This window comes from Colletotrichum tamarilloi, assembly GCF_030869305.1.
Source record: "Colletotrichum tamarilloi strain Tom-12 chromosome Unknown Scaffold_25.1, whole genome shotgun sequence".
NCBI classification, from domain to species: Eukaryota; Fungi; Ascomycota; class Sordariomycetes; order Glomerellales; family Glomerellaceae; genus Colletotrichum; species Colletotrichum tamarilloi.
In genome coordinates, this window is record NW_026849408.1 from 1 (window position 1) to 26822 (window position 26822).

Here is a 26822-nt window from a genome sequence, read left to right on the forward strand (position 1 = left end):
TTACCCGGTTTGATCATTTGAACGAATCCTTCTTTTTTCCTAACATGCCACCATGCGCTTGATCTCATCAACGGCACCTGCACTTGTTTGCTCTGACGAAAAACCAGCGTCTGACCCCCCCCCCCCCGTATAGAGGGTGTCAAAACTTATGGGTGTCTACAAGATGGGAGGAACGGACAGGTTTTACGGAGCTGCATTTGCATTGAATGGACGGGTCTGATCCTGTAATGAGAGATGCACAGAGTTATTAATTGGGGATTTGTTTTTATTTTCTTTGATATTGATGCCACAGGCGAAAAGAGCGAGATGAGTGAGACTCGCAGATATATACTATACAATGCATATGCTCCCACGCATACTGATATACTCCCCGTATTTTTTATTCCTAGGGATTATGGATCCCATCCTGCGCTTAAACTCGTACATCACATGTCTCCTTCTACCGTCGCTCTCGTCTCTCTAACGGCCCTAGTTGGACTTTGCTGGCTGCCTCGGGGCGTCAGGAACCTTGACATCTTCAAACTCGTCTTGACCGACCGCCTTGATCGTGTACCAATCTGTTTGTTTCCCAAAAAAACTGTGTCAGCTATCTTGCTTGGTGATTCCGCAACGGTGCCTGTCTACGCGAAGGGGGGGGGGGGGAGTTGTTTCGCCACATACATACTGCGCCGACGAAGCACCACAGTCCGGCACCGACGGCGAGGTTCTTTGCGAGGTAGGGCTTGCGCGCTCTGATCAGGGCGGGTCCTTGACGGAGGTTGCGATCGTAGTAGGAGGACTTTTGGGGGCTGTCGTTTCCTGCTTGTCAGACCACTTGCTCACTCTGGCGGCGGCGGCGGTGGAGGGGACGGGCGACGGATGGGGGAATTGACGCACATCGCCATTGTGACCAAATTCTGAGGTTCTAAATTTCGTTGGATTCGGTAATCGAGGGTTCGTGAGGTTGGTTCAGACCCTTGGGGAAGGGGGAGGGGTGGTCGATCGTGGGTTTGCGCCGTGGATTCGGGAAATTCAATGGTCGGTTCGGGGCCCTTGTCGCAAACGCCGTGGTTCGAACTTCTGGAAATTCCAATAGGCGCGTCCCAGCCCGGCATTGATTGCCTCGACGCTGATTGGTATCGATAAGGCGGAGAAAGTGCGGCAGAACTGATAGTGACGTGGAGATTTGTGCGACAAGCTTGGGTGGGCAGGGGTTCTCTGGGAGCAGCTTTCTAGGTTGTTTTGGGGGGGGGGGGGGGAACAGACATTCCGTCGCCGCCTTTGCAGGAGAGAAAAGACATCTTCACACTCAAGGTAAGCAAGGTACCTGGCCCAGTTGAAAGAAGAGGTACATTTCGTAGAACTGAGATCTTCACGTTCATCTTGGAACTATGTTACTCAACGGAAATACGCATGCTGCAATAGTGTGCTATATAAATATACATTTATATGAAGAAAGAGAGAAAAGACAAAACTGCCCTCATCGGAAGCACTGAGGCTTAGACTCATGGTACCTGAGTATGGGAAGCTGGTTTTGAAGCTGCATCTTTCTCGTAGCTTTTGGGCCCTGCGACCTCAAGCTCAAAGCTCCAGCCGGTATTTAGGTTATCTAGGTGCATTGAAAACATCCTTGATCATTACATCACGGCAGGCGTTTCCGATTTTTCGTCACGAATGCCGATTTGCATCATTCAATTGAGAACGCACCACCACGGTAAAAGTTCTCTTTAATTTGAACAAGCGATACTGAGTCCAGCGTCCGTGGATAGAAGTGACTGAAAGGTAAGGTACCGTGCGTGCCTTCCATGCCCGATGAGGAGGGTCCACAGCTCCCAGGCTCTAGGGCAGCCGATGAGCTAACCCAAAACAGCCAGGAGCCGTCGACACGCCCCGTCATAATCCGCGTCGCTTGTCACGCAGGTCCCTCAACGTCGGCAGGTGCTTGCTGCCTCTTCTTGCACCCGCAGGAAATACATCAGACTTTTGGAGCAAGGCAAACAGAGGAATCGCATCGACGGGTAGCCGATACGAATCGCCGGAAAATTTCCTCATCGCACATCTCGCTTTCGCCATCCATCCCGACGAATTACACGACTCTTGACGATTGCGACTGTGTGTTTATCGGCGCGTTGGAGAATGGTGATCTGGAAAAGCTTGAGCTCTCCATATTTCGACAAGTCGCGACAGCTGCTGCCCTCGTGATACCCAAGTTGTCTTCCAACTTGCCCGAGATTCGATATCCAACAACACTTTTACGTTTCATCGACTTTCACATTATTTCTCCATCTGCCTAAAATTATTCAGACTTCAAGCGTCTTCGCCATCGCTTGCTGCCATCATGGCGGCTCCCTCCCCGCAGGTGTCTGTGAGCGACCAGATTCGCCAACTAAACGACGCCAGGAAGCTCGTTCTCGGTGACGTTAAGTACTACCCGACGGTCGTCAAAAGCATCCTACCAATCGTCGGTCCCACAGCGGGCGTCGAACTGCGCAGATGGGGCGCCGATTTCCTCGCTGAAGCCTTCGCGACGCCAGCCCTGCCCGGAAGCGAGAAGGAGACGATGCAGCTGTTTGTGCTGGACACTCTACAGACGATGGTCGAGACCCCCAACGAGGACGCCCACGTCCTGCGAAGCGCTATTCAGACGGCAGCCAGCATCTATCCCTTTGCGCTGCGATGGATGTGAGTGCGCATCTACTTCTTCGGCATGCTCTGGCTGCGTTGCGTGCATCGGAGGCTAATTGAATCGGTAGCATCAATAACTCGTACGACACATTTACATGGGAACGGATGGTCGCGATAAAGCAGAGGATCCTTCGAATTTGGGACGATGCCGAATCCACGGTGCGGATATGCTGTATCAAGTTTGCCCAGCGAGTTGTTCTAGCACAGTCGGCGGCGAACCCCAACGAACCGAGAGTACGATGAACCCAAGAGTATGCATTAGTGTTCTTACTGACTTAAGGTCTAGCGTGGCGATTCCCTTGACATATCACTCGACAAGATCCCGCCAAACCACCAGACGTTGGATGCTAGGACGCTCGACGCCGAAGGGGCTGGTTTACTGGACAGGATACTGAGCATACTGCAGGAGAACAGCAGGTAAGGATTGCAAGCGAGAGCGGGAAAGGTCCGACGATAGCTAACCGCAGCACCATGATGATAGTGATGTGTTGCTCGTTGATGCCACTTTGAACTGCCTGTCCATTTTGATCCGCAGTCGCCCGGGCACTGCCAATAGGATCCTCAATGCCGTTCTCAACTTCAACCCGTTGAAGCTTGCAAACTCGCCAATGACCCCTAGAACTCGTGTAATGGTTAAGTCCATGGAGAAAACTACTCGAATGCTCTTGATACATCTGGCCAAACGGTATATCCTTAGTCCCATGTGCACCATTCTGCTTGTTTCATCGCTAACCATTGTAACGAAGCGATCCTCATAATCCCATGGCTCAACGGATTCAACAGCACGTGGAGAGAATGATGCGCATGAGACACGAGATCTTTGATGAATCTGGCCGGAAACGTGCCCTCGAGGCACAGCAGCAACAAGAGGGTATAGAAGCCAAGCGCCAGCGGATGGCACCTCAAATTGCGACAACGCCGCAGATACAAATCACGCCACTACCGCCAGGCCCTCACAGTCTAGGCGACGTCTTTACTCTTACTGGAAGCGAGGGACTGAAAGCGTTTGACGTGGGCACTTTGCCTACAGCTTTGGCTGCCAAGATCAGCATCACCACGCTCCTTCGGACAGACGCCCAACTGCTCGCGAAAGCTGTCGAGGTAGGTCTGAGTCGATATATGCAGGGCGTGACCTTTACTAACTCTTTGCAGGGTATCCGAGGACGACTCAATGTGCTCGCTGCCCAACCCCCACCACAAATCGATCCCGAAACCGCTCCTCTTGGCGTAGAAGAGGACGACGATGAATACGAGCCAGATTTCTACGCCGCCGAGGACAACGAACAGATCCTCAACAAGCTTGACAGCGACCCTGTAACCAAACCAGATGACGGTGATCTCGGTCTGAGGACGTTTAGACTACCACCTCCACCAGCACTTACGCCTGAGTTGGCACTCAGTGCGGGCCAAGGCTCTGTGATGTCGCTTTTCCAGTTCGTCAAGACGTTAGAGGACCCTGCGAAAAAGTCAAAGTCTGGCATCAACCGATTGGCTGCCAGCACCAACGACCGAGAATCTTGGATCGCCATCATTACGCGCTTGGCCAGCCGTTCGTCGGCCGGCTTGGAGGGCGGTGTAAAGGACGAGGCCACTGGCCGTCTAGCTCTCGGTGACAGTATCCGGGAGTCCCTGTATACCTACGTCCTCGAGGACTTCCGCCGCCGTATCGATGTTGCCATCACATGGCTACATGAAGAATGGTACAACGATCAGCTGCAGAAGAAGCAGGATGGAGGCCATCCCCTGCACTACGAGAAATGGGCTCTGAAGTTGATCGACGGCTTCTCTCAGTATCTCAATGCGCAAGACAAGGTCATTACTCGGTTCTTGGGCGAGATTCCCGAGCTCAGCCCTGCCATCTTATCACGCGTCAAGTTGATGTGTCGGGATCCGTTGGTTGTGCCCCTAGCGTTGACAAGTCTGTTGTACCTGGTCATGATGCGGCCGCCGGCCAAAGACTTGGCTCTGGATACAGTGCAAGATATATGGACAGAGTGTATGTGCTATCCTTCGCTACCGTGTCATTAACGGTGCTAATTTTGTGTACAGACGAGGACGCACGGCCTCTGGCGGCAAAATACTTGGTAAAGTTCCGGCCGACCTGGTTAGAATCGGCGAAGGCAGCTGCAGAGGCTGGAACAGCACCAGCGACGAACAACACGACGGCTATCACAACATAGGATGACCATGATCAAGGCCGATCTCAAGCGACTGCATAGACCGTTCAAAGACGGCATTGAAAGCGGAATGGTTTTGCGGAGGATGGATGATTTGATAGCCGCGGAAACCCAAACGAATACCCAAGGAAAAACTGGAGCGAATCGGGCAGCAATTGGTCTCCGGGGCCCACTGACTTGAAGAGATGGAGAGAAAGCAGAGAAGGCATAAAAAGACAACAGGAGAATGCCACGGAAGCAAATCGGCGTGAGCATAGCATGGCATGGCATGGGTCTGGCGTTCGATCGGGGACTCGAAACCATGGTAAGTGTACGGATAAACTGTATACATGTAAAATCAAGGGCCATCAGAGGCCCGGAAAGCAAAGTCTGTTAAACCAGTTGATGTGTTCTTGAGGTGGTGACAGCCGGATACCTTCCTCTTGATCTTGTCATTCATACACGAGAAATTAGTGCAGGCTGCCTGGCCTAGCCTTCCCGTCCCCCTCCTGGCAAATAACCACAAGTATACCTAGCACCACACAAGAAAACGTATACGAGAGAGAAAAAAACATACAACACCAGGTATTCGCTGATCGTCACCGACTCAACTACTAATCTGGCCCTCATCAGCTTGTCTATGGGAGAGCGGACGGGATCCCGAATTCTCTGATGGGTGTGGTCGTATGTGTCTATGTTGGAGAGGTGAATCCATTATATACCTTGGGTTGAGGCGTGTCCTGAAGCCATACGCATACGACACCCCCGCGGGTCGCATGCAGGACGGGCGGGAATGCGGCAGGCGACCGGCTGGAGCTGACGAAGCTCTCGGACACTGAGTGACGGATTCTTCCCCGGGGAAGGATGGAAGGAAGGAGGGGGCATGGACGGCCTCGGTCCCTCAGGTCTGACGTTAGCGTCGGTCGGTCTAGTGGTTTCCGGGGGAAGTTTTGGTATGGCAGTACGGGGGTTGGAGATGTTTTGCCCGGTGGTTGTCCGGTTTGGGCGGGCTTGGCGCAGTGTGTCATTTTATGTGATGTTGAAGGGTACGTAGACCGAAGAAACAGTTACTGTCAAGCTATTCTGGGAGGAGGGAAGAGAGACGGGAGGGGAGTGGAATTTCGTTAGTATCACGAGCTTCGAGGTACGGTTAGCGACTTCGATTGGTCCAACCTAGGTGGGATCTTGGTAGGTCCTCGAGCAATGTCAACTGTTTCGGATAACGATGTCAATGTTGAGGTGCATAGATTGTAGATATATGTGTGTGTATGTGTGTGCGTGTGTGTGTGTGGTCGTTCTCGCATACAAGCTGCCGCGAGAAAGCCAATTGCCCCGAGGTGTGTACTAATTATAAAGACGGCGGGTTGCGGATGGAGGCCGAACACCTGACGAAGCCCTCTTGCTGAGTTGAGACGGTATCTGTCGTCTTCCTTGTGTTCTTCCCGCTGCAGGCTCAAGTAGTCTTTCGGGATGAGTATGGCGGGGGGCGCAGTTTCAAGATGGGATGAGGGTTATGGGAGGAGGATAAAGTTGATAAGCCTTGCGTTCAAGTAATGGGTTCCTTGAACGGTGCCCGGGAAAAGGGGGCCCAGAAACGATCGGTCCAGGGGGTAGGGGAGAAATCGTGTATTTGGGCTCAGCCGCTGGTGACTGGGATAGGGGTGTCTTTTATTTTATTTTTTTTCCTTTGACGAGGTGAAAGTGACAGTGAGATGCGGCTCAGATCTGCGCTGGGATTAAAGAGCTTTCAAGCTGGGGACGGGATGAGACGGATGCTGGTGGCGAAGGGGGTTTAAGGATGGGGTTACTGGCAGCTGGGTGTGTATCTTTACGATCTCAAATGTTGGTCTTTGAGATTGTTCTTGGTATTAGGGGACCGAAGGAAGAGAGAGAGAGTCGGCTAGGTAGAGTTTATTCAAGGAGGCTGGCGCATTACATACACAATGCGATTATCCAGGCTCATATTCTAAGTGTGCGGTGTTTCGTGTGGCCATGTAAGGCGGCTTCTAGAGAAAGGGGGGCTATTCCTAGAATGAGATTTGAAGGGAAATTTAATATTATGCGCATTTGTATCATGGAGATGTCGTTTTTCGCTTTAAGATGCGCCGTTGCCCCTTACCTGATGACTTCAGGGGGCTACTAGTCTACGTACATAAGTAGGTAGACACATGATCCGTAATGGAAGCTGTAGGCACATAAAAAGAGACACATAATAGGAGGGCCGTGCATGAGCCATCCCCATGCAACCTTTTCCTGCAGAGGCTGAGTGACGCAGCAGCCGGGTTGCTGGGGAACAGGGTGCTCTCCTGCTTTTTAGTGGGGGTTTCAACTGGTTAGTCAGGGCAGATGAGTGGTCACGTCAAGGTTGTCATATCGGTCTGCCGGTGGCCCCCGTTTGCTGTGATTTGTTCGGTGCCCGGTGTGTTGTGCGTTGTGCCTCGATGCGGTGTGTTCTGCTGTTGGTGGTGTGCTTTGCCTTGTGGTTGCATGTTCCGTTGTCAGTGTTGATGTTTTGTTCATGTGCCTGGCTAAGTAAGGCAAGGAAGTTATTTGATATTGTCTTGTATCAAAGACGGACGAAGAAAAGCAATGCAAAACCAGTGATCAAGACACAGCGGGTCCCCTTGGCCGAATTGATCATTACTGCGTACTCCGTCCACAATTGCATGCCCGTACTCAAGGCACCCGACCCTAGGAATTACCAAATGCCCGCTCTGATCTGCCTTATGCTTGTCTCGGCCGCCGTTCCTGCTTAGTTTTCATCTGGGCTTTTCCCTTCTCGCTCAACCCTCCTTTCCCACCTCCTGTCAGAGGAAGATTGTCCACTATCTGACTGACGTAGGACTAGGTAATACAATACCCTACCTACCTACCTACCTACCTGACCTTACGGATAACTCTGGATCCAATCCAGCCTTTTGTCATTCAAGGCCGAGATTCCCGTCCCATCTTTCTTCCCGTATTTTCTGCCTGTCTCCCTCTCTCTCTCTTCCTTGCATTGCCCTCGCCGCATGGGCTTCGCGTGCTTCTTCCCAGCTGTAATTGACCACCACCACACCCGCCACGCTTGACCCGGACATCCGCCCATTCCAGGCAGTGCGTGTGTCTGTCTCTCGTTTACGGATATCGAGTTCAGTCTCTTCTTCCCCCAAGAAACCCACCGAACCCGCGCATCCAATCCCACGTCAGCCGCCGGTCCGACATCAGACGGGCCGCCGTTTTCGACCGCAGCTAAAATCAACCAACGCCCAATCCAAAAAAGACGAACGCGCGCGCCCCCAACTTTCTGCTGCAACCACCCACCACGCCAACACTAAACAATCTGCAAACTACCAGACCGTCGACCAGCCTACCTGGGCCACCACCATCAACAACCCCAAGACGACGACGACGACGACTGAAATAACATGAGCCAGAGACATGCCTAGTCGACTGCAAAAACTCAATAAACACGACAAGCAACGGCTCCCATCCAACCCTCCTCAGGTACCCGTACCCGACTTTGATATTCCTCCTCGGTAAGGGTCCCCGTCCTTGTGCACTCTTTGCTTGAAACCTCGCCCCGATCCACAACCCGCCCACTCCACGCCATCATCTGTCTCTAGCCTCTCCCGACAACCTAAACCTTTCAGGAGTCTGGCACTGGCGCTATACCACTCCGCTGCCGTTCCTGGAACTTACGGAAGGAAAGGTGACCGTCGTGCTGACCTCGAACCTCCTCAAGACCTCCACACCTCTACCTCAACAACTTCCGCCAAAACGTCTTCTTCCCCGACGACAACGACGACGGCCCCATCGCTAAATGGTCTCTCGAGCAGTCGACGCACACTCGCTCCCCCTATCACCACCTCCTACTTCTCTCGTAACGTACGCAACAGTAGCTTGAACACGCGCATCGACGGAACCCACCAGTCGACGCCGAGCCCTTTCCCTTCTCCCCGAGGCGCCCCTAAGATGGTCCAGACCATCCGAACAGTACCCAGCTTCGAAGCCGCGAGCGACACGAGCTCCGACGCACCCTCACACACTTCCGCATTCTCCAGTTCCGTAAACAGCAACGCCAGCGCAGTCAGCATGGCATCGAATCACCAAGAAAGGACGCCAGGCGTCAAGTTAAAACACGACTGGCCTCACGCCAGCAACGACAACACCATCAAAATAGACTCAGCGAGGAGGGAAGAGACGCCGCCTGCCGACGATGAAAACGCCGCTCCCGTACCCGAAGGACAAGGCCCAGGCTGGGACTCGACCATTGGCAAGGCGGGTCTGGGAAAGACGGGACGGGTCATCAACAAGCTCGTCAGCGACAACGAAGCCCTAAAGCGTGACATCCAGATCGAACGGTTACGAGCCGAGGAGGCCAAGCAGGCCGCCAAGCTGGTAGAGGACAAGATGGAGCGCATCATCAGCGACTACGAGAGCCGCCTCCTCGAAGCGAGCGTCACCAAGACGCTCCTCAGCCGCAAGGAGCGCCAGGTCGAGACCCTCCACGCCAATGTGGAACTAGAAAAGAAGCGCACGGCGGACGCCAAAGAAAAAGAGCTCCTGTGGCGCGACGAGATGGAAAAGATGCGCGCCAGCACGACGAAGCAGGTCGAGGACGCAAACACCCATGCCGCGCTCATGGAGGGACGGTATAACGCCATCAGCTCGCACTGGAAGGACCAGGGCGACGAGGTGCAGCGCGCGCACCTAAAGCTGCGGTCCGAGATTGCGGGCGTCGTCGAGGAGCGGCGGCGCGACGACGAAAAGATTGCGGCGCTGCGGGACCTGTGCGACCAGCAGGACGGCAACATCAAGGAGCTGAGGCGGCAAAAGGAGGAGATCCAGAAAAAGTTTAACGAGTACAAGGCGCAGCAGGAATTCTTGCTCAAGGATATCAAGGCTGGCGTCGCCGGGCGGGATGCCGAGCAGGAGAGGTTGCTCGAGGAGACGAGGTCGACGTTAGCGAAGCTAAAGTGGGCGCTCAATGTGAAAGAAAACGTCAAGGATCTGCTGCAATGATTTGCTACCGTTGCGTTCAGTTCGAATGGAAGAGGGGGTCTCCTGAAGCCATTCCCTCTTGCCAACGGCTTATCGTCACTACGATCCGACCTCGCCGACCCAATCATGCAGGAAAAGCCTATTACACCCGGCAAGCCACTACTATAACCAAACCCTTTACTGTCAAATCCGCGACAGGCCTTGTCGCCGGCCTGTTTCGCTGCACTCGGAGATCTCGTCCATACACCACGCGTCAACGCGAGACGACGCAAAATAACAATTTGCCACGACAAACCACACGGTCAAGAAGAAAGCCGTGCATGGTAATACATACAAGGACATATCAAGAAATGGTGACGCTCTGAGCCTCGAGCCTCGAATTTGGATTTTTCTCTGGCCTTCTCCTCTCTTCCGACTATTCACTTCTCCAAGACCGACCACGGTCGAAATTTTACGTACCCAAATCGGGGTTCAATGGTAGAGCCATGGTCTAAAAGTACCTGGCAGAATCAAGAAAGGGGGTTTTCTGGATACAGAAGTTGGGTTTCTCACCTCGTTTTTTTCTCAAGCATAACCTATGGAAAAGGGGATATGATCCAATACTCAGGTGAGGGGCATTTGAAAGTTAAAACCTGGCAATCAGTCCTCACGCCTCGACTTTTTTTTTTTTTTCGTTCCAGAGAGCAATGGCAAATCGAAAAGACCAAGATGCGAAACTAGGGAATCTGGGAGTTTTCGGCGTTGAAGCTACGGCATAGGGGTATTTGGGTCGCATTCGTGGGGGTTATTGGGGAAGATGCTGAAGATGCTTCACACTCCCCACCTCCCTCCGGTTGACGTCTATAAAACGCTCTTTCCCCCTTTTTGGGGCGAGCCAGCCATGGGTCTTGATCAGATCTCGGGTCAGAAAGAGAAAAAGAGAATAGACTTTTTTTTTGTTTTATTTCCCGATTTTCCCAGTGATGTCCGACGAACCTGCTTTATGTCAGAGAAGGAGGATCCTACCTCTTTTCAAGTGTCACGACTAAAGGCCATGTTACTTGTACCTACCACCCCCCGACCGATTGCACGTTTTACGGGGAGAATGGGTCGATGATGACGGATCATGATGATTATAGTGTCTGCTCCTCCCTTCATCAGCATGCCGACACGCTTCACAAGGTCTTGCAAACGTTATGTAGGTCTAAGATAGTCCTCACTGGTTTTCCTCTGTACGTGGGAACAACATTGCTTGAGAGGTCGGCTTGCACAGTTCTTGGCCATGTCTTCAAATGGAAGTGACTGCATCGGCTTCAAAAGCAGTTTGTTGGATGGTAGTACGACATGGAAGTATTACGTACGGCTGTTTTGACTGTACGATTTGGCTATTTTAACTATATGCCACAAACACCAGCTGTTAGGCGCTCACGTACTTAAACACTTCCAGGGTCGTATTACACCCAATTATGTTTGCCTGGCTAATTAATTAAAACTATGAAGATCTTTAATCGTGGTCGACGACCACAAGAATCATCAATTATACACATTATGGCGGCGCAAGTCATAAACAGCATAATATCATTGTACGAGCGCCTGCCGGCCGTTGACAGTAGCACATAGCTAAGATATACGATTCAAAGTCTTTCCTGGAGATGATTGGAATTTGTTGGCTGGGGAATAGCCCGTTCTGCGGTGCTCAACATGATTGATCAAGGAGAGTTCATAGCCTCGGAAGTCAGACCCGATGCTGAAGCCCTGCCATAACCTCTTGCATATGATGTCAAACTGCTCGCTAATTCTCCTAAGTGGACGAGTCGTCTCATTGGAAGTCAAGTTCTCTCGACCTCGGAGACATGGTCAAGTTGCCGAGTGCATTTCGGCGTCGTTGGAAGTCTTGCCGAGAGTCCCACTTCCAACCAAGTCGCAAACACCGCGAGAACGACGTTGACGCCGGGTTCCTTACCCGAAGCAGCTCGATGACTTTAAATTGAATCATAGTATAACAGTTGTTGAAATTTCGCCATCATGTAGTTCCGAAAGCCACGACCACTTTGATGAGCATGTCACTCGAATAGCACCGCTGCTCAACTTCGCGCATCTTGATACAATATCCAAGTCAGACTCAAGCCCATACTAGAACCAAAATCAGCACTTATTACCATACTATTACAAATAACTACCGTCATCTCAGCCGCTGTCATAGTCATGGCCGGCCTCTCAACCTGTCCACCCCTGACCAGGGACTCGGTCTTTCAGGCCCGCCAACTAATCAGGTCACACGTCCATCTGACTCCCGTTTTGACGAACAAGACACTGAGCCGAATGGCGTCAACACCAAGAGACCCTGCCGCGGTCGGCAGCGGCCGTACACCAGCGAGACCCATCCTCAGGCTCTGGTTCAAATGCGAAAACATGCAACGCACCGGCGCCTTCAAAGCTCGCGGGGCCTTCCACGCCATAAAGAGACTCCAACAGGAGCCCGGATGGCTCGAGAGCGGCGGCAAGGAGAAGGGCGTCGTAGGGTACAGCGCAGGTAAAGTCTCAACGCCTTGATTCCTCCTCTAATCTCCCGCTTTACTGATCGAATTGGTCCATCTTTCAGGTAACCACGCCCAAGCCCTCGCCTTGGCGGCCGCAGAAGACGGCATCACGTCTCGCATCGTGATGCCCACGACGAAGCGCCCGAACAAGATCGCAGCGACGAAAGGCTACGGCGCCATCGTCGTCTTCTCGGGGCCGGGATTCGCTGGCCGCGAGGCCGTCGCGGCCGAGATCGTCGCCGAGACGGGCGCCAGGCTCGTGCCGCCTCACGACCACCCGGACGTCATCCTCGGTCAAGCGACGGCGGGACTCGAGTTCCAGGAGCAAGTTTTGGAGCAGCAGCAGCAGCAGCAACAGAACTCCATCGGAGAGGGAGGAGGAGGAGGACGACGACGACGAAAAGGTCTCGACGCCATCATCGCGCCCTGCAGCGGCGGCGGCCTCCTCTCCGGCACAGCCCTCAGCTGCGAGGGCACCGGCATAAGAGTCTTTGGCGCGGAGCCCGAGTTCGAGGGCGCCGACGACGGGCGGAGGGGGTTCTACTCGGGCGCGAGGATCGTCGCCCACACCAAGACCCCCGACACGGTGGCGGACGGCCTCGCGGGCGCCGTCAGCGCCACGCCGTGGGGCCTGATCTACGATCGGGGCTTGGTGAGCGGCATGTACGCCGTCACCGAGGAGGAGATCCTCGCGGCGACGCGGCTGCTCCTGGAGAGGCTCAAGATGTGGGTCGAGCCGAGCGCGGCGGTGCCGTTGGCTGTCGCGTTGTATAATGAGGAGTTTCGGGGCATGGCGGAGCGGGAGGGGGGTGAGGAGGGGTGGGATCTGGGGCTTGTTGTTAGTGGTGGGAATGTTGATGTTGATGGGATGGTGAGGCTCTTCTCGTAAGGCAGGAGGCACGAGACACTTGGAAGAGGGGGGGTGAAAAGATGAAGGTAGGTAGCAGCGTGTGAAAAGTCACATGTGACGTTCATTGATATACAAATATGGATAGTACTTGAAGTGCCATCTTCATCTTGTCTGTCCTCTTACCCAGGCAAGAGCATCAGCGGACTTGTCAGGGCCACCGACGAGAGCTTGGCCACATCTGAACTATAGAGATAGACCGCCGCGAGTACACTGTGGAGAAGACGGGAATCATGGGAAAAGATGGCCATCATGACGCTGGTCTGTTGGCAGTAAGTTACCAGGGCCGGCTTGCTCTTGCTTAAGTATTGTAAATATATTTCAAGTCAAGAACTCTCTTCATCATATGTAGTAGCGTGTGTTCAAGGGGGCGAGTAGTTCAAATGACGAAGCTTTCTTTGGGGTGATAGTTATGACTAGAAACCACATAATGAACTTTTTGATAATCTAGGACACAGGCTACAAGATTATGTTTTCATTCCTCTCTTATTTCCACGGCCCGGAGTAAAGATTGAGCCGCGGAACTCACCGTCAATGGCTAGCGATATTCGGGAATCTAAGACTTCCAAAATCCAAGAGGTATGAGCTATTCAATTCCAATGATTATCATGATCAGGGCTGTCAAGTATACCTATGCAATTCCAGCGTTTGCGTTGGTGAAGGCAAACTTCATCCAACATCACGATCTCAAAGATTTCAGCGTCACCCTTCATATAGGAGCTTCCAGGCGAAATCACCAAGCAAGCAAGCTCGAATCCTCTACAGGATATCGGCCGGTTGGCCCAATGGCAAGGCGTCTGACTACGATTCAATCAGTTATCAGGAGATTCTGGGTTCGACCCCCAGGCTGGTCAAAATTCTTTTGCGCTTGCTTGCAGATTTTTTTCCTTGACTCGATTTATTTTTGGGCGCCGGTGCGTTGGTGGAAAAACGCATGTCGGGAGTGGGCTGGCGTGGCCCCTGACCAACCAGAATCATCTGTCGCGACGAATTTGGAAGAAAACCTAAAACGGTGTGTAAGATTTTTTTGGAGAAAGGTATCCGGTATCGATTATCCATCCGTACGGATAGCTTGGACCGGGGGGGGGGGGGAGCCTCGGGACAAGCGGGTCTTGCACCGTTTTCCCACCGACGTCGAAAAGGTATCAACCCGTGTGTCTACATGGGACGGCCTGGGCGCGAGAGAGCTTCGCGCGTTTATAGCGTGTCGCGATCAAAGTTTCTCTATAATACGTGTGTTCGCGACGGGTACAGAGTACTTGGTAGATATTCGCTACTTTTCAACGGCGATGCCGTGATGTTGCCTGATCACGCCCCCCTTTTCCTATTTGAGGAACCTTTCTAGAAGGGGGGCGGACGGACCTTCTATGCTATCAAGGAGAAACATTGCGGGGGATAATGTGGTGACTTGTATGAACCCAGGGCGCAGGGGAAGGGGGTGGGAAAAGGGGAGTGAACGTGCGAAAAAAAAAAAAAAAGGCTGAAAGTCAGGAACGGGTACGGATATCAATCAGTAGGATCGTGACTTCGTGAGTCCCGTTGTGACAAGGAAGGTGGGCGCGGGTATTCCGTTGTCATCTATCCATTCTTCTCTTGAATTCTCGCGAGAAAAGAAACTGACTCGGGTTGGGGGGTGGGGGACCAGAACAGGAACCGGGGCCGGTGGCCGGTGGGTGGGTGTGTTTGCTCTCCTTGCGGGGCCTTGCGGCCGGAGGAAGCAGCAAGATCATCATCCTTCACAGACCTGGCCTTCAGGAACGGGAGACCGGGGCAAGGAGGGAGGGCGAGGGGGGAAGTTCAGTCCGCAGGGCGGGACCATGTGTTGCGAGAATGGCTAAATAGATTGCTCATGTTCGCCTTGACCGATGGCGATCCAGGAACCACAGAGTACTCCGTACACTATAGAAGAATCATGGAGACAAGAAGAAGCTTTGGCCAGCTCCCTTGTCCGTCGTTGCCCATCAGAGAAAGTTTTCTCCCTTGGGCCCCCCCGTGTAAAGTCATGCCGATTAAAGGCAGGGCCCATGGGGGTGATGGACTTGACGGATCATCATGGACAGAGGTCATCCACAAGAAGCATGTCGGGAGACGAACAAGGTCATGGCTACGAAATACAGTCTCTACATAAGAACGGGGGAAAAAAAGAACGGGGACTTTTTTTTCTCTCTTCTTCTTTTGGCCGGGTGCCGGGATCCAACATATATCTCAGGAGTCACAGCTGCCCGTCTGATCCATAGCCGGCCGGTCTTCATGGACACGAGAATGCTCCGGGCCCCGAAAGAAGGTCGGTGCTCCCCCCCCCCCCCCGGGCGCTTCCTGTTCTGTTCTGTTCTGCCCGGGCTCCCATGCCGAACGTTTCCGTCGGTCCTTCGTCCCGATATCCCGTGCTGCCCGTACGGAGTAAGGTGAGTAAGGTAAGGTGAGAAGACAGCCTTGCCAAGGTAAAAATGGACATCGGCGATTAGATAGCGAGCTCACGCACGGCTACGAGCACTTTCGACCACGCTTGAGATGACACAAGGTGATAGACGTCAGTTGAAAGCAAAGCAAGTCAAAAGGTCTAGAGCAAATCATAACTGAAGTAGAGATATTACATTTTTTATACATGAAGATATGCCATGTATGCCCAAGATAAGCCCATGCTCAGCAAGAAAGGGCCTTCTTTTCTAGAGTTCGTATGATACAAATGCCCTTGTTCGGCTTTCAAGTTATTCATCGTTGCGTAAGGAGATGTGTTCCATCTTTTCTCCAAACACTTTCCTTTCCCCTTTTCCGCCCCGAGATCTTTTTTCCCCCTCCAGGCAGCTTAGGACGCTCTCTCTTCAGTCATCCCTGACGCTTTTTCCCGCTAGGAGAAAAGCCACAAAAAAGTAGAAAAAATACAACACATCAGAAGATCTCGTACATAGGCCATTAAAAGGCCTTCAGCCACTGGAACATGAAATCATCGACGCCTTCTTGAGCTCACAAGAAGGGTCCTCGTCGAAATCCTTTGTTCATCTTGCCAGCCGATACACCCAACACCCTAAAAAGGTAATTTAGGCATTCCAGTTGTTCTGCTGTACGCCAGCCTCGGGCTTCGTCTCCTTCTGCGCCTCCTCAGCCTGGGCGTGCTCGCTCTCGACGCGCTCCTCAACCTCCTTCGACGAGTCCCTGTCGCTGCGGCGACGAGGGGTGGAACCGGGGGCGTACCCGGTAGTCAGCTTGCGGCCGTGGATCTCAGTCTGGCTGAGGACCTCCATGGCCGCCGTCGCCGCCTCGACGGAGTGGAAGTCGGCGTGGGCGAAACCGCGCGGCCAGCCCGTCGCGCGGTCCACGGCGACGCGGACGTCCTTGACGCCGTCGAGGTTGGCAAAGAGGTCGTTCATGTCTTTATCTGAGGCCTCGAAGGAGATGTTGCCGACGTAGACGGTCGCTGTGGGAGGGCCGTCGTAGACGCTCTTTCTGGTCGCTCTGTTGTCGTTGTTTCTCCCGCGACTTTCCCTGGCGGGTCTGCTTGCGTTTGCGTCGCGGGCCTTGGCAACGATGCGGCGGCCGTGCCAAAAGGTTCCGTCGACGTTCTCGGCAGCCTCCTTCACGGACTCGGGGGTCTTGAAGTAGACAAAGCAGTAGCTAAAACAGAAAAGATCCATAGGTTAGCCCCTGATCGACTTGAGATGGACAGTATACACATGTGCGTCTCCTCATCCTTGTAGAACGGAAGCTAGACCCATGAAGGAGGAAGGAAGATATGAAGCCAGAAGCTGCGTCAGGGGATCCAGGGTATTTTGAGACATACCTCTTCTTAGGAGGCATCGAAACGCCGACAACCTCGCCGTACTTGGAGAAAGCCTCGCTCAGCTCCTCGGGCTTAACATCGAAAGAGTAGTTTTGGACAAAGAGGACGTTGTCGCTGGGTTCCTGTCTCCGGCCCCTCTGCTCGGTACGGCGGATGGCTCCCTCGGCTTGGTCATCTTCACGGAACGCAATGGAACGGGAGAATGCTCTCGGTGCCGCGGCGGAGAAGGATCTGGCGGCGGCAGCGGCGTTCAGGGCACGCAGAGCAAAGGAGACGGTCTGGGACTTGGGCGCAGCGGCGGCGGCGACCGAGCTGGTGAAGGCGGCGCGAGTGGCCGTGCGACGGATGGACTGCCTGACGTAAGGGAAAAGATTGCAATTAGCTTTCTTTAATCATGGAATCGCTGTCAAGTGCAACATGGCCGGAACAATCTGTAGCAGAGTACTTACATATTGGAGTAATGTGATGGGAGAATGGTAGACGGATTGATAGATCAAGAGAGAGAGACGGAAAGGGTGAAGGGCGAGATGATGTGGTGTGCAGATTGAGATTTCCATGGGCGAACGAGAAATTTTGGGATTACCGTGTCGAGGGTCGCGGCGATAAGATACGCTAGCCTCATTTAGACCTAGCGTATTTCGGCCGAGTACCCACTTGGAGTCCAGCTATGGAACCTTGGCCAAGCGGCGCATCATGCCTCCTTGTTAACGCATGTCAACCTTAACTTTTCGTCTTCGCCATTCATTCATACAATGAGTCGGTCCAAGATTATGATATTGCAACAGAACTGATATTCGCAGTTATCCCCCACCCCGCCTGGGAAGAGATTGTGATTGGTAGCTTCCATGGCCACTCGCTTCCAGGGAGAGACCTAAGCTCGTCTCTGGGAAAACAAATTCAAACGCTGGTTTCCCTTCGGTATCCCCCACCTGACCAAATAGGAGAGGGATGATCCATAATTTCCATCAGTCATTGAACCTGCCACCGAGTTTCCCTATATAATTTTTTTTTCTTGCCGGAGTACAGCAATGGACCACACAGCATGCACCCTAGATGCCCGCATCGCCGTCCCATTGACCAACGCGTAGGTATATACACCTGGCTCTCCGTACCGTTCCCGCCTCGGCCTTCTTGAGCCTTGCCCACCCACCCCCCAAAACAGATGAAACATAGGACGCCGTCTTGCTTTTTTTATCTACTGACCAAGGACGAGGGTATATTGTCGTCCCCCGGTATCAGTAATGAACTGGAGGAGCTGATCTCAACGGAACCTGTGAGCCAGTGGCACACTCAGGTATCGATACATTCGACACAAAAAGAAACAAACAAACAGCCCGCCAAATGGCATTGTGGAGCATAACGCATTCCAACAGAGGCACAGAACTGTAATAGAACACGCAGACCTCCATGTGAGGCCGCGAACATGTGTTTGGGTATAGGTAGGTTGATCCTGCAGGCTCTTTGCCTACGGGGTTGCTGCATGAGCGGCTTGTTGGCCCACGAGTGTGTGCCGCGGCGAGTGCCTGGGGCACGCTGCGTCGCATGATATGGTCATGTACATGATGACGGTTGATTCTTCCTTGCCTCTTCAGACTTTAATACGGGCTCAGTACCTCTCGGGACGATAGCCGTTAACTCTGGGAGCCTCGTACTGGACGCCCGTCATGGAGTCGGGGTTGGGCATGTTGCCGTTTAGCCCTCGGATTGGTGGCAACTCACGGCGAGCCGCGTAAGGATCCGCCTGATACCCTACCGCTTGGGGGGGAGGGACTTGAGATTGAGGCGGCGCCTGGCCTGTGGGGGATTGCTGTAGCCTCGTGTTGTGCAACTCATTCTGGAGACGCTGAATGTCTACACGCAAGTTGTGGTTGTCTTGTCGGAGACCGTCGTTTTCCTGAGCCAACGTTGTGTTTTGCGACTGCACCATGCGCATGACGTCTGCCATTCGTTGATGCTCGGAAATGGCTATTTCAGATCAGTATCTGCTCCAAAAACGATACGGTTGCATGTGACGAACCTTTGGTAAGAATTTCCCACTTGGAGGCTTTTGAACCTCGTTCCTGTGGCATCAAGTCACGCAGTTGATCGAACAATTCCTTCATCTCAGTCCTTCTCTTGCGTTCCGCCAACTTGTGACTCTTACGCAGCTCGGGCGTGCGGCTGTAGGGTTGTGAGCCCGTCCGCGAGGCTGCGTCGTCGTCGCGCAAATCCCCAATTTGCTTGTGCTGCAACGAGTGGTGATGAACCGGAGGGAAGTCGGAAGAGGTGCTTGATAGACGGTTGTTGAAGTCGGCAGGCTCGTCCAAACGTCTTTGGCCAGGCGGTAGTCTCGATTCCGTGGTGAACTGGCTGCTAGCTATGGACTCGGCGATACTGCTACGTCTAGAGTCCAAGTATTGCTCGTGGTGGCTGATTCGTTGTATCTCTTCCTCTGGGAAAGCCCACGCCTGACCCTTGGTGGGCTCCGCAGCTCGGGCGATGTTGCTCGTCGCGGGGCCTGTGATGGCCGGTGCGGTCCGGATGATCTTTGGGTGCTCGGGGTTCCTGTCGCTGCTGGGCTGGTATCCATTGGAGATACGGTGTACGGAAAGATTGTCCAAACCGGGGCGAGGGTTGCGCTGCTGGTTGAGAGTATTCTGAATTGAAGTAGTCGACTGGTTGTGACTAGCGTAGGGCGAGTTCCCGCCCAATCTCATGTCGTGAAAACCCTGATTTATCCGGCTGTCCACACTCTCTCTTCGAGATCCAGGCCCCATGATGTCGTGAACCACTCCAGAATCCAGGGATGTCGGGCGCTCGAATCGACGCGGGTCAGCACTGCCGGGGGTTGTTGGCGATACCATGGCGGCGACGCTCATGTTGCTCTGCCCAGGCGACACCAGCTGAGGGATCATGTTAGCCGTGACAGGCGAAGGTGTCTTGTCTGCCAGCGAAGATTGGTAGCCCGACCCCGTGGGGCTGAGGGCGTGGTGCACAACGCCTGATGCCGCAGAGTTATCTATGGGAGAAAAAAGCGTTAGTTGCGCCCCCTCCAACGCGAGCGTTTCTATCTTTTCATGTCCAACGTACGCTTGCTTGAGGCATCTGTACTCGAATAATAAGCCGAGTCGCGGTTTTCGTCTGGGTTCAGTACCCCTGCTAATCCCGCAGGAAGCTTCTGTGAAGCTGGTCGCTGTCCGTCCATGTTGTATTTCGATGACTATCTCTGGTATGATGGCAAATGAAGCGAGACCAATAGTCGTCGTGATATACTTGGATCGAGTTCGGTGGTCGAAATGGAGGTCAAGTTAAAGAGTGGCCAGAGCGAGGCGAAGCGAAGCGAGGCACAGGAAGGGTGATAAAGTAGGCAGAGCCCAGTGTATAGCGAAAACGTGGCGAACAATTAGATTGTCCGGGGTCGAGTTGCGCTGGACATGCGAAAGCAGCAGCCTCTCTGTAGGCGTCTGAGAGCGCAGGCTGCTCGATTGGTGGGATTGTTTGGATAACGAACGGAAGGTGTTGATGAGAGGGGGAAGAAAGGCGCGGTGAGGGTGGGATGGAGAGGATTGAATAAAGACGAGGCCGAGGAGCAAGGAGGAGAGGTCTAGTAAACTCGAAGGTCGGCTGGCGTACAGTAGGTAGAGAGGCGAGTGGAGGAGAAAGACGTATCGAAGCAGGCAGTTTCAAGATTGGGAAGACGGTAGCTGGGGGTGGAGGGGATAAGATGGAATTGAGCAGGCGGGAGCGCTAGGTAGGCAGGGTGGGTGGGTGACTTGTTGGCCTGAGCAGACGAGCAGAAGGAGACTCAACCCGGAAGAAAGAAAGCTGGGATCCAGACTGCGAGAGAAAAAAAAAGAGAGAAGCAGCGACAGGCGGCGGCCTTGGAACCGGGGTAGGAGGGGAGGAGAAGAACAGAGGATGCACAGGATAGGACAGGACAGGATAGGACAGGATAGGACAAGCCCGGGACAGGGCAAGACAAGACAGGGTTTCTGGGTACAGGGGAGGGGGGAGTGAAGCTAAATCAAAGTCTCTCGCTCCTCTTTCTGTCTTGTCTGTCTGCCTCTGTTTCTGTGTGTACAGACACTGTCTCCCGTTTCCTTCTCTCTTCTCTCCCCTCAAGCTCTCTCCCTCGCTCTCTCTTCACCCCAGTGCTTTTTCTTCTTAGTCTTTCGCATCCATAGCGACTTGGATGAAGTGTCGCTGCTGCTGCTGCTGCTGCTGCTGCTGGAAAGAGAGCGAACGGCACTGCTTGAATTTCGCTACTACCATCTACCCAGTACCTAGATAAGTACGCACAAAGCGAGGTATATTGTACAGTACAGAGTACCGCTCAGGTAGCTAGCTACCTCTCTGTCTCTGTGTCTATATCCGTAAGTATTTCTGCCCAGCAGCGGCAAAAACCACACATGAGCACCCCTCTTCTCTCCGCCAAGGAGGAAAAAATAGACAGCGGAATAAATGACAGAGAAAAAGGTGGGTAGGTACTGAATCATTTGCGGCTTGCCCTGGCGCCCATACGGCTGTGACATTGTTATCATGAAAGCCGCCGTCTCCAACCTCTCGTTGAGTCTCAAAAGTAGAATCGTTGCTGCTACATACCTTATGGTAGGTACGGATAGGTACTTATTCCTGCATCTTTGCCTTCGCTTTCCGCAGCTGTGGCCTGCCCGCTCGAAAATAAGGTATGCCAACGTATTGTAGCGCTACTCTGGGCGGGCAGAGCCACCTGGAATAAGGTGCAAGTAACCCGATCGAGTGCAGGTATCCATGCCTTCTGCGGCGTGCCAGTCGATTTCGCTGGCTGCTACCCAGATAGCTCACGCCTCCGAGGTAGACCCAGAGCATCGCATAGGGGGGGGGGGTCTGGCGTTCGCGATGAGGCAGACGAGAAAAGTACTTTGCCCTCAGGAATTCAAGACTCACTTTTCTCTGGACGTGCCTTGGGGGTGTCACCCCGTCCACCTCTCTGCCATAACCATGCCGCACGGCGCCACGGTGGACGACGTGGCGGCACAGCCGAACCCTGCTCGGGGGTTTTTGGGCACGCATGGGCGCTGTTCACGTTTCTTATTTCCCGGACTCGGCGGTAGCGAGTACTTGGGATGTTTGTCCAGCCCCAAGGCAGCCATCCCTGTCCTGATACCAGCATGGCAAGCCATATGGCCTTGCTAATGTGCCCATACACACGCCGTCCGCCGCACGCCCTCGTGGATGTCCCATACCACGCTGGGAAGCTCGAGGGGGAGGACGTCTCCGATGGAAGTGGGGTCGCGGCCCTCACATGCATCGAGCATCTGTTTGTCGTGTGGCATCCTGGGGAAGGTTTTTGCTAATAGCTCTATGTGGTGTGCGTGTGCGTATGCATCCGCGTACATTTGTCGTCCAAGTGTAAGTAGCTGGACAAAAGCCTCCCGTCTGTTCAACTGCTCGACGGTTTAGTGGACTCTGGGGCATCATACAGGGCTCCGGGTCCGTACCTTACTCTGCCCCTTCCAATTTGTGCCCTGCAATTTCACAGTCTTGTGTTGCTGTTCGCCGTTATGAAGATCTTTGGCAGCGGCATTCTTCTCCCTTCTAGCACGCTCAAAGCGGACCATAGAGCTGCGCATCATGAGGATTAATGCTGCATTGAGTACAGCAGGATGACAGCGCCAGCCGCAATGGCCATATCGCAATGTGCGTATGCGTACTTGAGCGTGTGACGCTATCGGTAAACGGTTGAAATGACGACTGTGCTCTGAAGAAACAACAGTGCCAGGGCCGCACCATGCCATGCCGTCGATGCCATGGCTAGCCAGATCACGCCGGTATGTTGGTCAGATCAGGCCGCCCCAAAGACGGGTCTCGGGCAGCGCAAAATAGGTATTTGCAGGAAAGGAGAGCCCAACAGCAAAAGGGATCGAAAATGACGGCGGATCTGATGACGGGCCCGCTGTTTTCATGTTTCGTCTCACAATGATCGAGACCAAATGCCACCCAGTTCGGGGCTTGCGAACTGGCGGGGACCAGAAGAAACTTGAGAGGCTTGGCGGGCCTGGTCTGCGTGACTGCGAGAAAAGGCCCATCAAGATGAAAAAAAAAAGTGAACAAGGCCGAACCGATCGTATTGGCATTCCAACAGTGCGCAACAAACGCCATCACCGTCATCTAGGCCTCGCTCTTGCGCTTCGGACTCGGAATCCGGTCCGGTCCCTGTATCAGACTTCAACGTCGGGGTTGTTCGCAGCCATGCCATGATCGCCAGTACCAGGACAGGTATCTGTAGGCCGTCGTACTTTTGTCGAAGAACCTTGGCAACCCGGTTGAGGAACTTGGGATGCCATTCTAGGCACAGCGGTCAAGGGGCCGGCCGAGAATTCCAGCGGTATCAACAATGACCGAGGCCTGATGCTGCCCTATATGTGACGGCTTTAACTCAACATGGTGTCAATTTTCGGTCGAGTGGTTCTTTGCAGCAATGTGCAATAATTGACGAGCTGCTGCGATCCATGTATTTGCTTGTCCTTGGTGCCTGAGCCCGCTTGTGAAATGCAGGTATGTATACATGGGCATAATAGGCTGCTAATGACAGTAGTGCGTTGCGCTGCGTCATGGTATTGGTGCGATGGTCATTCCGTGCAGGCATGCGTGTGTAGCAATTGATATCCTGAATGCCGACTTCATCATGAATTGCGGATACACGCAGCACCGACGCCGATGGGGTTTTAAAATCTTAGGCCCAGGGTCCCCTCATCAACAAACCCGTATCCTGACTGAAGGGATTTGGGTTAAGTAGTCGTAGGAGAACGGGGCCACCAGCCAACAGGGCTTGCCCCCGGTCCCGGGGACGAGACGGAAGAGGACGGCGTTTCTTGTCATCCCGGTTGGACGGCGGCCAGAGTGACAGAGCCAGCATCGAATCTAAAGATGGTCCAGTGGTCAGACCAGGGTGTCAGTCCTCGAAACTCAAGCCTCAAGTTGGTAGCCGTACTCCGTTGTGTATCTGTAAATGAAGAGAGAACAGCAGTGGACGGACTGCCCTTTGGTGGGAGGCACTGTAGGGCAGGTGGTGGTGAAGGTGGACACCATCAGCAGGGCCTGACATAGCATGGCTACCGCGTGCGGAGCTGGTAGCGGCCATAGCATATCAAGACGGGCCTCGAGGTGGTTGCTTGCCATGCTTGCCTCGTGCGTACCGGGCTGGGAACAAGCTGGGAGCGGCACCGTTTGTGACGGGCGATGGGCGATGGGCGATGGGCGATGGGCGATGCGGGATGTGCACGTCCATTCGTGGATGACGGATCCATCCCGCCATGTCAATATTCCAGGCGACTGGGTTTGAGCCGATCGGTCCCATGTGCATTCCATGCGGTACAGCGCCTGTGAGGATGCCGTACCACCACCGACAAAGGTTCCCGACCTAGGACTAGTCGGCCAAGCGCGGTGGATAGACGTAAGCAGAGCGCACCTCCGTCGGCCGTCCAAGCATGAAAACGATGGGCCGGGGGAGAAATCGTTCTTGGTCAGATCCAGCCGAGATCAGGTCCGTGAAGAAGCGGCACGAGAGGGAGGCAAGGAGGGACCCGGATCTTTGGAGCCAGAACCCTGAAATCCGTGTCTCGGGGTTGTCTGTTTCGTTTTTTTGGTTTTGCCGAACCATGGTAAAGCAACATGTGGTGATGCAAGGTAGACGGTGATGGTGTCGGATACTGGGCACCAACGTGGCAATCACCATCCGTAGCCAGCTTGGCAGGTCATATGGGATTGCATCGTCTGTCCTTTGCTCGGGGACTGTAGTGTAGGAAGTCAGGAACAGAGGCTGCTCCACCAAAGACCGTCGCGAGCAATGTTGATATGGTCTGTACGGGTACACATTTTGTGCTTGGATGCTAGTTGATTCGGATTCTAACACGACGGGTGAGCAACTTTAGTGTTGTTTTTCTTTTTCCCAATCTCCTTTGGTGATGTGTGTGTGTGTGTGTGTGTGTGTGTATGAGCGTGTGAGAAAATAGGGTATTGGCTCTAACGTAGGGGGATGCAGCACCGTTTGTCCAAGATCAGGCAAGAATGCTCCCGTCGTTAGTCCATGGAGCCTTCCCGGGCAATTTCGCATACCTTCCACTTCCAGGTCTGCTTCGCACTTTCCGTCAGGACTCCAACATTCGTGTCTAAACCTCTGAGGGCACAGTGTCTGCAGATCAAGAGCAAGGTAGGTAAACACTAGGTATTGAGGGAAAAGTGACCAGCAGTAGCCAAGGAGTGAAGTTGAGCGAGAGCTCTATAGCAAGTGGAGGTATCACGGTATGTCGAAGTCCACCCAAATGGTCTTCAGTGTTGGCGTCTTCGTCTGTCGTGGCATGCAAGACAATAAGATACTCCACGTTTGATTCGGTGTTTCCAAATCGCTCGACAGGTCTTGCGAATATTGGCCAAGTGTCTCTGTCTTTTTTCGAGGGCTCTCGCATGTACAGTGTATATAGATACACACAATAGGTCTGGGTACCGTTTTCTTAGTCCTTTTCCCTTCCCGCAGCCAGTGACAGATGAGGGCTAGACCGTCGAGTAGACTTGGAAGTTGAGACACTAGGCTACTACCGTCGCTGAGTATTCTTTCTGTGAGCTGTACAGGTCAACAGGCCGTGTCCCGGAACTGGTCATGTCCGCGCCTCGGTGGCTGGGTCTAGAGGCGGCTGCGTTGGGATAGTGCAAGAGGCGTGGTCCTGTGTGTGTTGAGAGATGGCGCCTGGCTCCAGGTACCGACCGTACTGACTAGGGAGCCTCGTGCCGAGTGGGGGAAACTGGTTTAGTTTTTCTTTCCGTCTCTTTCTTGTTGCTCGCTTTCTTTTCTCTCCTTCGCCAAGGCACAATATGGTCCGCTTGATAAAACTGGCCGACTACGTACGTTAGCCCAACTGGAGAAACGGCGGTCGTCTTCACGTCAGTGTAGACTCGAGCTTGGCGACTTATTTCACAGCGCCAAGTGCGACGCAGTCCGTCTTGTCTGCGCCTGATAATTAATATCCGAGGTACCTCAAGTAAGGGAAGCTTTTGAGGCTTGGAAACACCGCATGCAGCAAGGTATTGTGTAAACAGTGTGTGAAAGCCTGGCTGATTGGAGCAGCTTGTCGAGAACGCCCATCACAAGGGCAAAAAGTACGTACCGACGATACGAAGCGCAAGGCGAACGACGGTGGGGAGAATGGTGGGTTCGGCAGGCACGGAGGGAGAGTGTGTGGGTGTGGGGAGGGCGGGCATAGAGGCTTCAGCTTGCTGCTTCAAGCTTGTGAGCTTCCACGACACTGAGCAGTTTCTGGACAAAGCGCCTCGGACACCTCCCTTAGTCAGCCTCGCAACTCCAGAGCACGCACCTCCTCTGGCTCCTGCAAGGTGCGTGGGCTTAGGGATAGCCGTCACGCATTGTCCCGACTTGGGTGTCAAGGTAAAAGTGACAAGTGGCTGATCTGATCTGCTGCACAGCCTCCTCCTCTCCCCAAATCTTATGTAATGAGCTATGCTAGCTAACCGGCAGCAACTTGTCTATTCCGTTCTCCATCGTGCCATCGCTCCTCTGGATCCCATGTGCGATATCCCCGATGACCACGTGCATTTTGTGCTGAATAGGTACGAGTACGTTTCTGGCACGGTACCCGTACAGAACAGATACTCTGCACATGCAACGCTAATCATGCCTTGGTCATATTCGTCCGCGAGCCAACGTGCCTACCGCAGTGATCGTCGGGCCGTATTTGTCTACTTGAGGTCTACGGATATTGTAAGTGTTTTGACCACTCACTTCTGAGCTATCCGTACTTGACGTCGAATTTCCTGCCGTCATCTCCCCACACAAAGGTCGT

At 53.5% G+C, this 26822-nt stretch overlaps 8 protein-coding genes across 8 annotated transcripts; 4 read left to right on the forward strand and 4 right to left on the reverse strand.

The window, feature by feature from the left end:
- Nucleotides 1-468: 468 nt before the first annotated feature.
- Nucleotides 469-1094, reverse strand: CTAM01_07707 (uncharacterized protein; the record flags this gene model as incomplete). Its single annotated transcript, XM_060523728.1, has 3 exons — nucleotides 469-557; nucleotides 661-798; nucleotides 1058-1094. 3 exons carry the CDS (start codon nucleotides 1092-1094, stop codon nucleotides 469-471), a joined length of 264 nt encoding a protein of 87 aa, XP_060381475.1.
- A 1223-nt stretch (nucleotides 1095-2317) lies between these two features.
- On the forward strand, nucleotides 2318-4844 carry CTAM01_07708 (mRNA cleavage and polyadenylation specificity factor complex subunit; the record flags this gene model as incomplete). The annotated part of the gene is made up of 7 exons (XM_060523729.1): nucleotides 2318-2661; nucleotides 2733-2898; nucleotides 2951-3081; nucleotides 3146-3349; nucleotides 3411-3765; nucleotides 3817-4660; nucleotides 4714-4844. The coding sequence occupies 7 exons, from the start codon at nucleotides 2318-2320 to the stop codon at nucleotides 4842-4844; spliced, it is 2175 nt and encodes a 724-aa protein (XP_060381476.1).
- Nucleotides 4845-7327: 2483 nt separating this feature from the next.
- Nucleotides 7328-7576, forward strand: CTAM01_07709 (uncharacterized protein; the record flags this gene model as incomplete). Its single annotated transcript, XM_060523730.1, has 1 exon — nucleotides 7328-7576. One exon carries the CDS (start codon nucleotides 7328-7330, stop codon nucleotides 7574-7576), a length of 249 nt encoding a protein of 82 aa, XP_060381477.1.
- A 664-nt stretch (nucleotides 7577-8240) lies between these two features.
- On the forward strand, nucleotides 8241-9824 carry CTAM01_07710 (uncharacterized protein; the record flags this gene model as incomplete). Its single annotated transcript, XM_060523731.1, has 3 exons — nucleotides 8241-8338; nucleotides 8545-8625; nucleotides 8702-9824. The coding sequence occupies 3 exons, from the start codon at nucleotides 8241-8243 to the stop codon at nucleotides 9822-9824; spliced, it is 1302 nt and encodes a 433-aa protein (XP_060381478.1).
- A 2163-nt stretch (nucleotides 9825-11987) lies between these two features.
- CTAM01_07711 (threonine dehydratase) lies at nucleotides 11988-13211 on the forward strand (the record flags this gene model as incomplete). The annotated part of the gene is made up of 2 exons (XM_060523732.1): nucleotides 11988-12315; nucleotides 12385-13211. 2 exons carry the CDS (start codon nucleotides 11988-11990, stop codon nucleotides 13209-13211), a joined length of 1155 nt encoding a protein of 384 aa, XP_060381479.1.
- Nucleotides 13212-16267: 3056 nt separating this feature from the next.
- Nucleotides 16268-17360, reverse strand: CTAM01_07712 (RNA recognition domain-containing protein; the record flags this gene model as incomplete). Its single annotated transcript, XM_060523733.1, has 2 exons — nucleotides 16268-16841; nucleotides 17008-17360. Coding segments are annotated over 2 exons (927 nt in total), but the record flags the coding sequence as incomplete, so codon positions are not given.
- Nucleotides 17361-18613: 1253 nt separating this feature from the next.
- On the reverse strand, nucleotides 18614-20191 carry CTAM01_07713 (helix-loop-helix DNA-binding domain-containing protein; the record flags this gene model as incomplete). Its single annotated transcript, XM_060523734.1, has 3 exons — nucleotides 18614-18972; nucleotides 19025-20005; nucleotides 20077-20191. 3 exons carry the CDS (start codon nucleotides 20189-20191, stop codon nucleotides 18614-18616), a joined length of 1455 nt encoding a protein of 484 aa, XP_060381481.1.
- Nucleotides 20192-21269: 1078 nt separating this feature from the next.
- Nucleotides 21270-21527, reverse strand: CTAM01_07714 (uncharacterized protein; the record flags this gene model as incomplete). The annotated part of the gene is made up of 1 exon (XM_060523735.1): nucleotides 21270-21527. The coding sequence occupies one exon, from the start codon at nucleotides 21525-21527 to the stop codon at nucleotides 21270-21272; it is 258 nt and encodes an 85-aa protein (XP_060381482.1).
- Between the last annotated feature and the right edge of the window lie 5295 nt (nucleotides 21528-26822).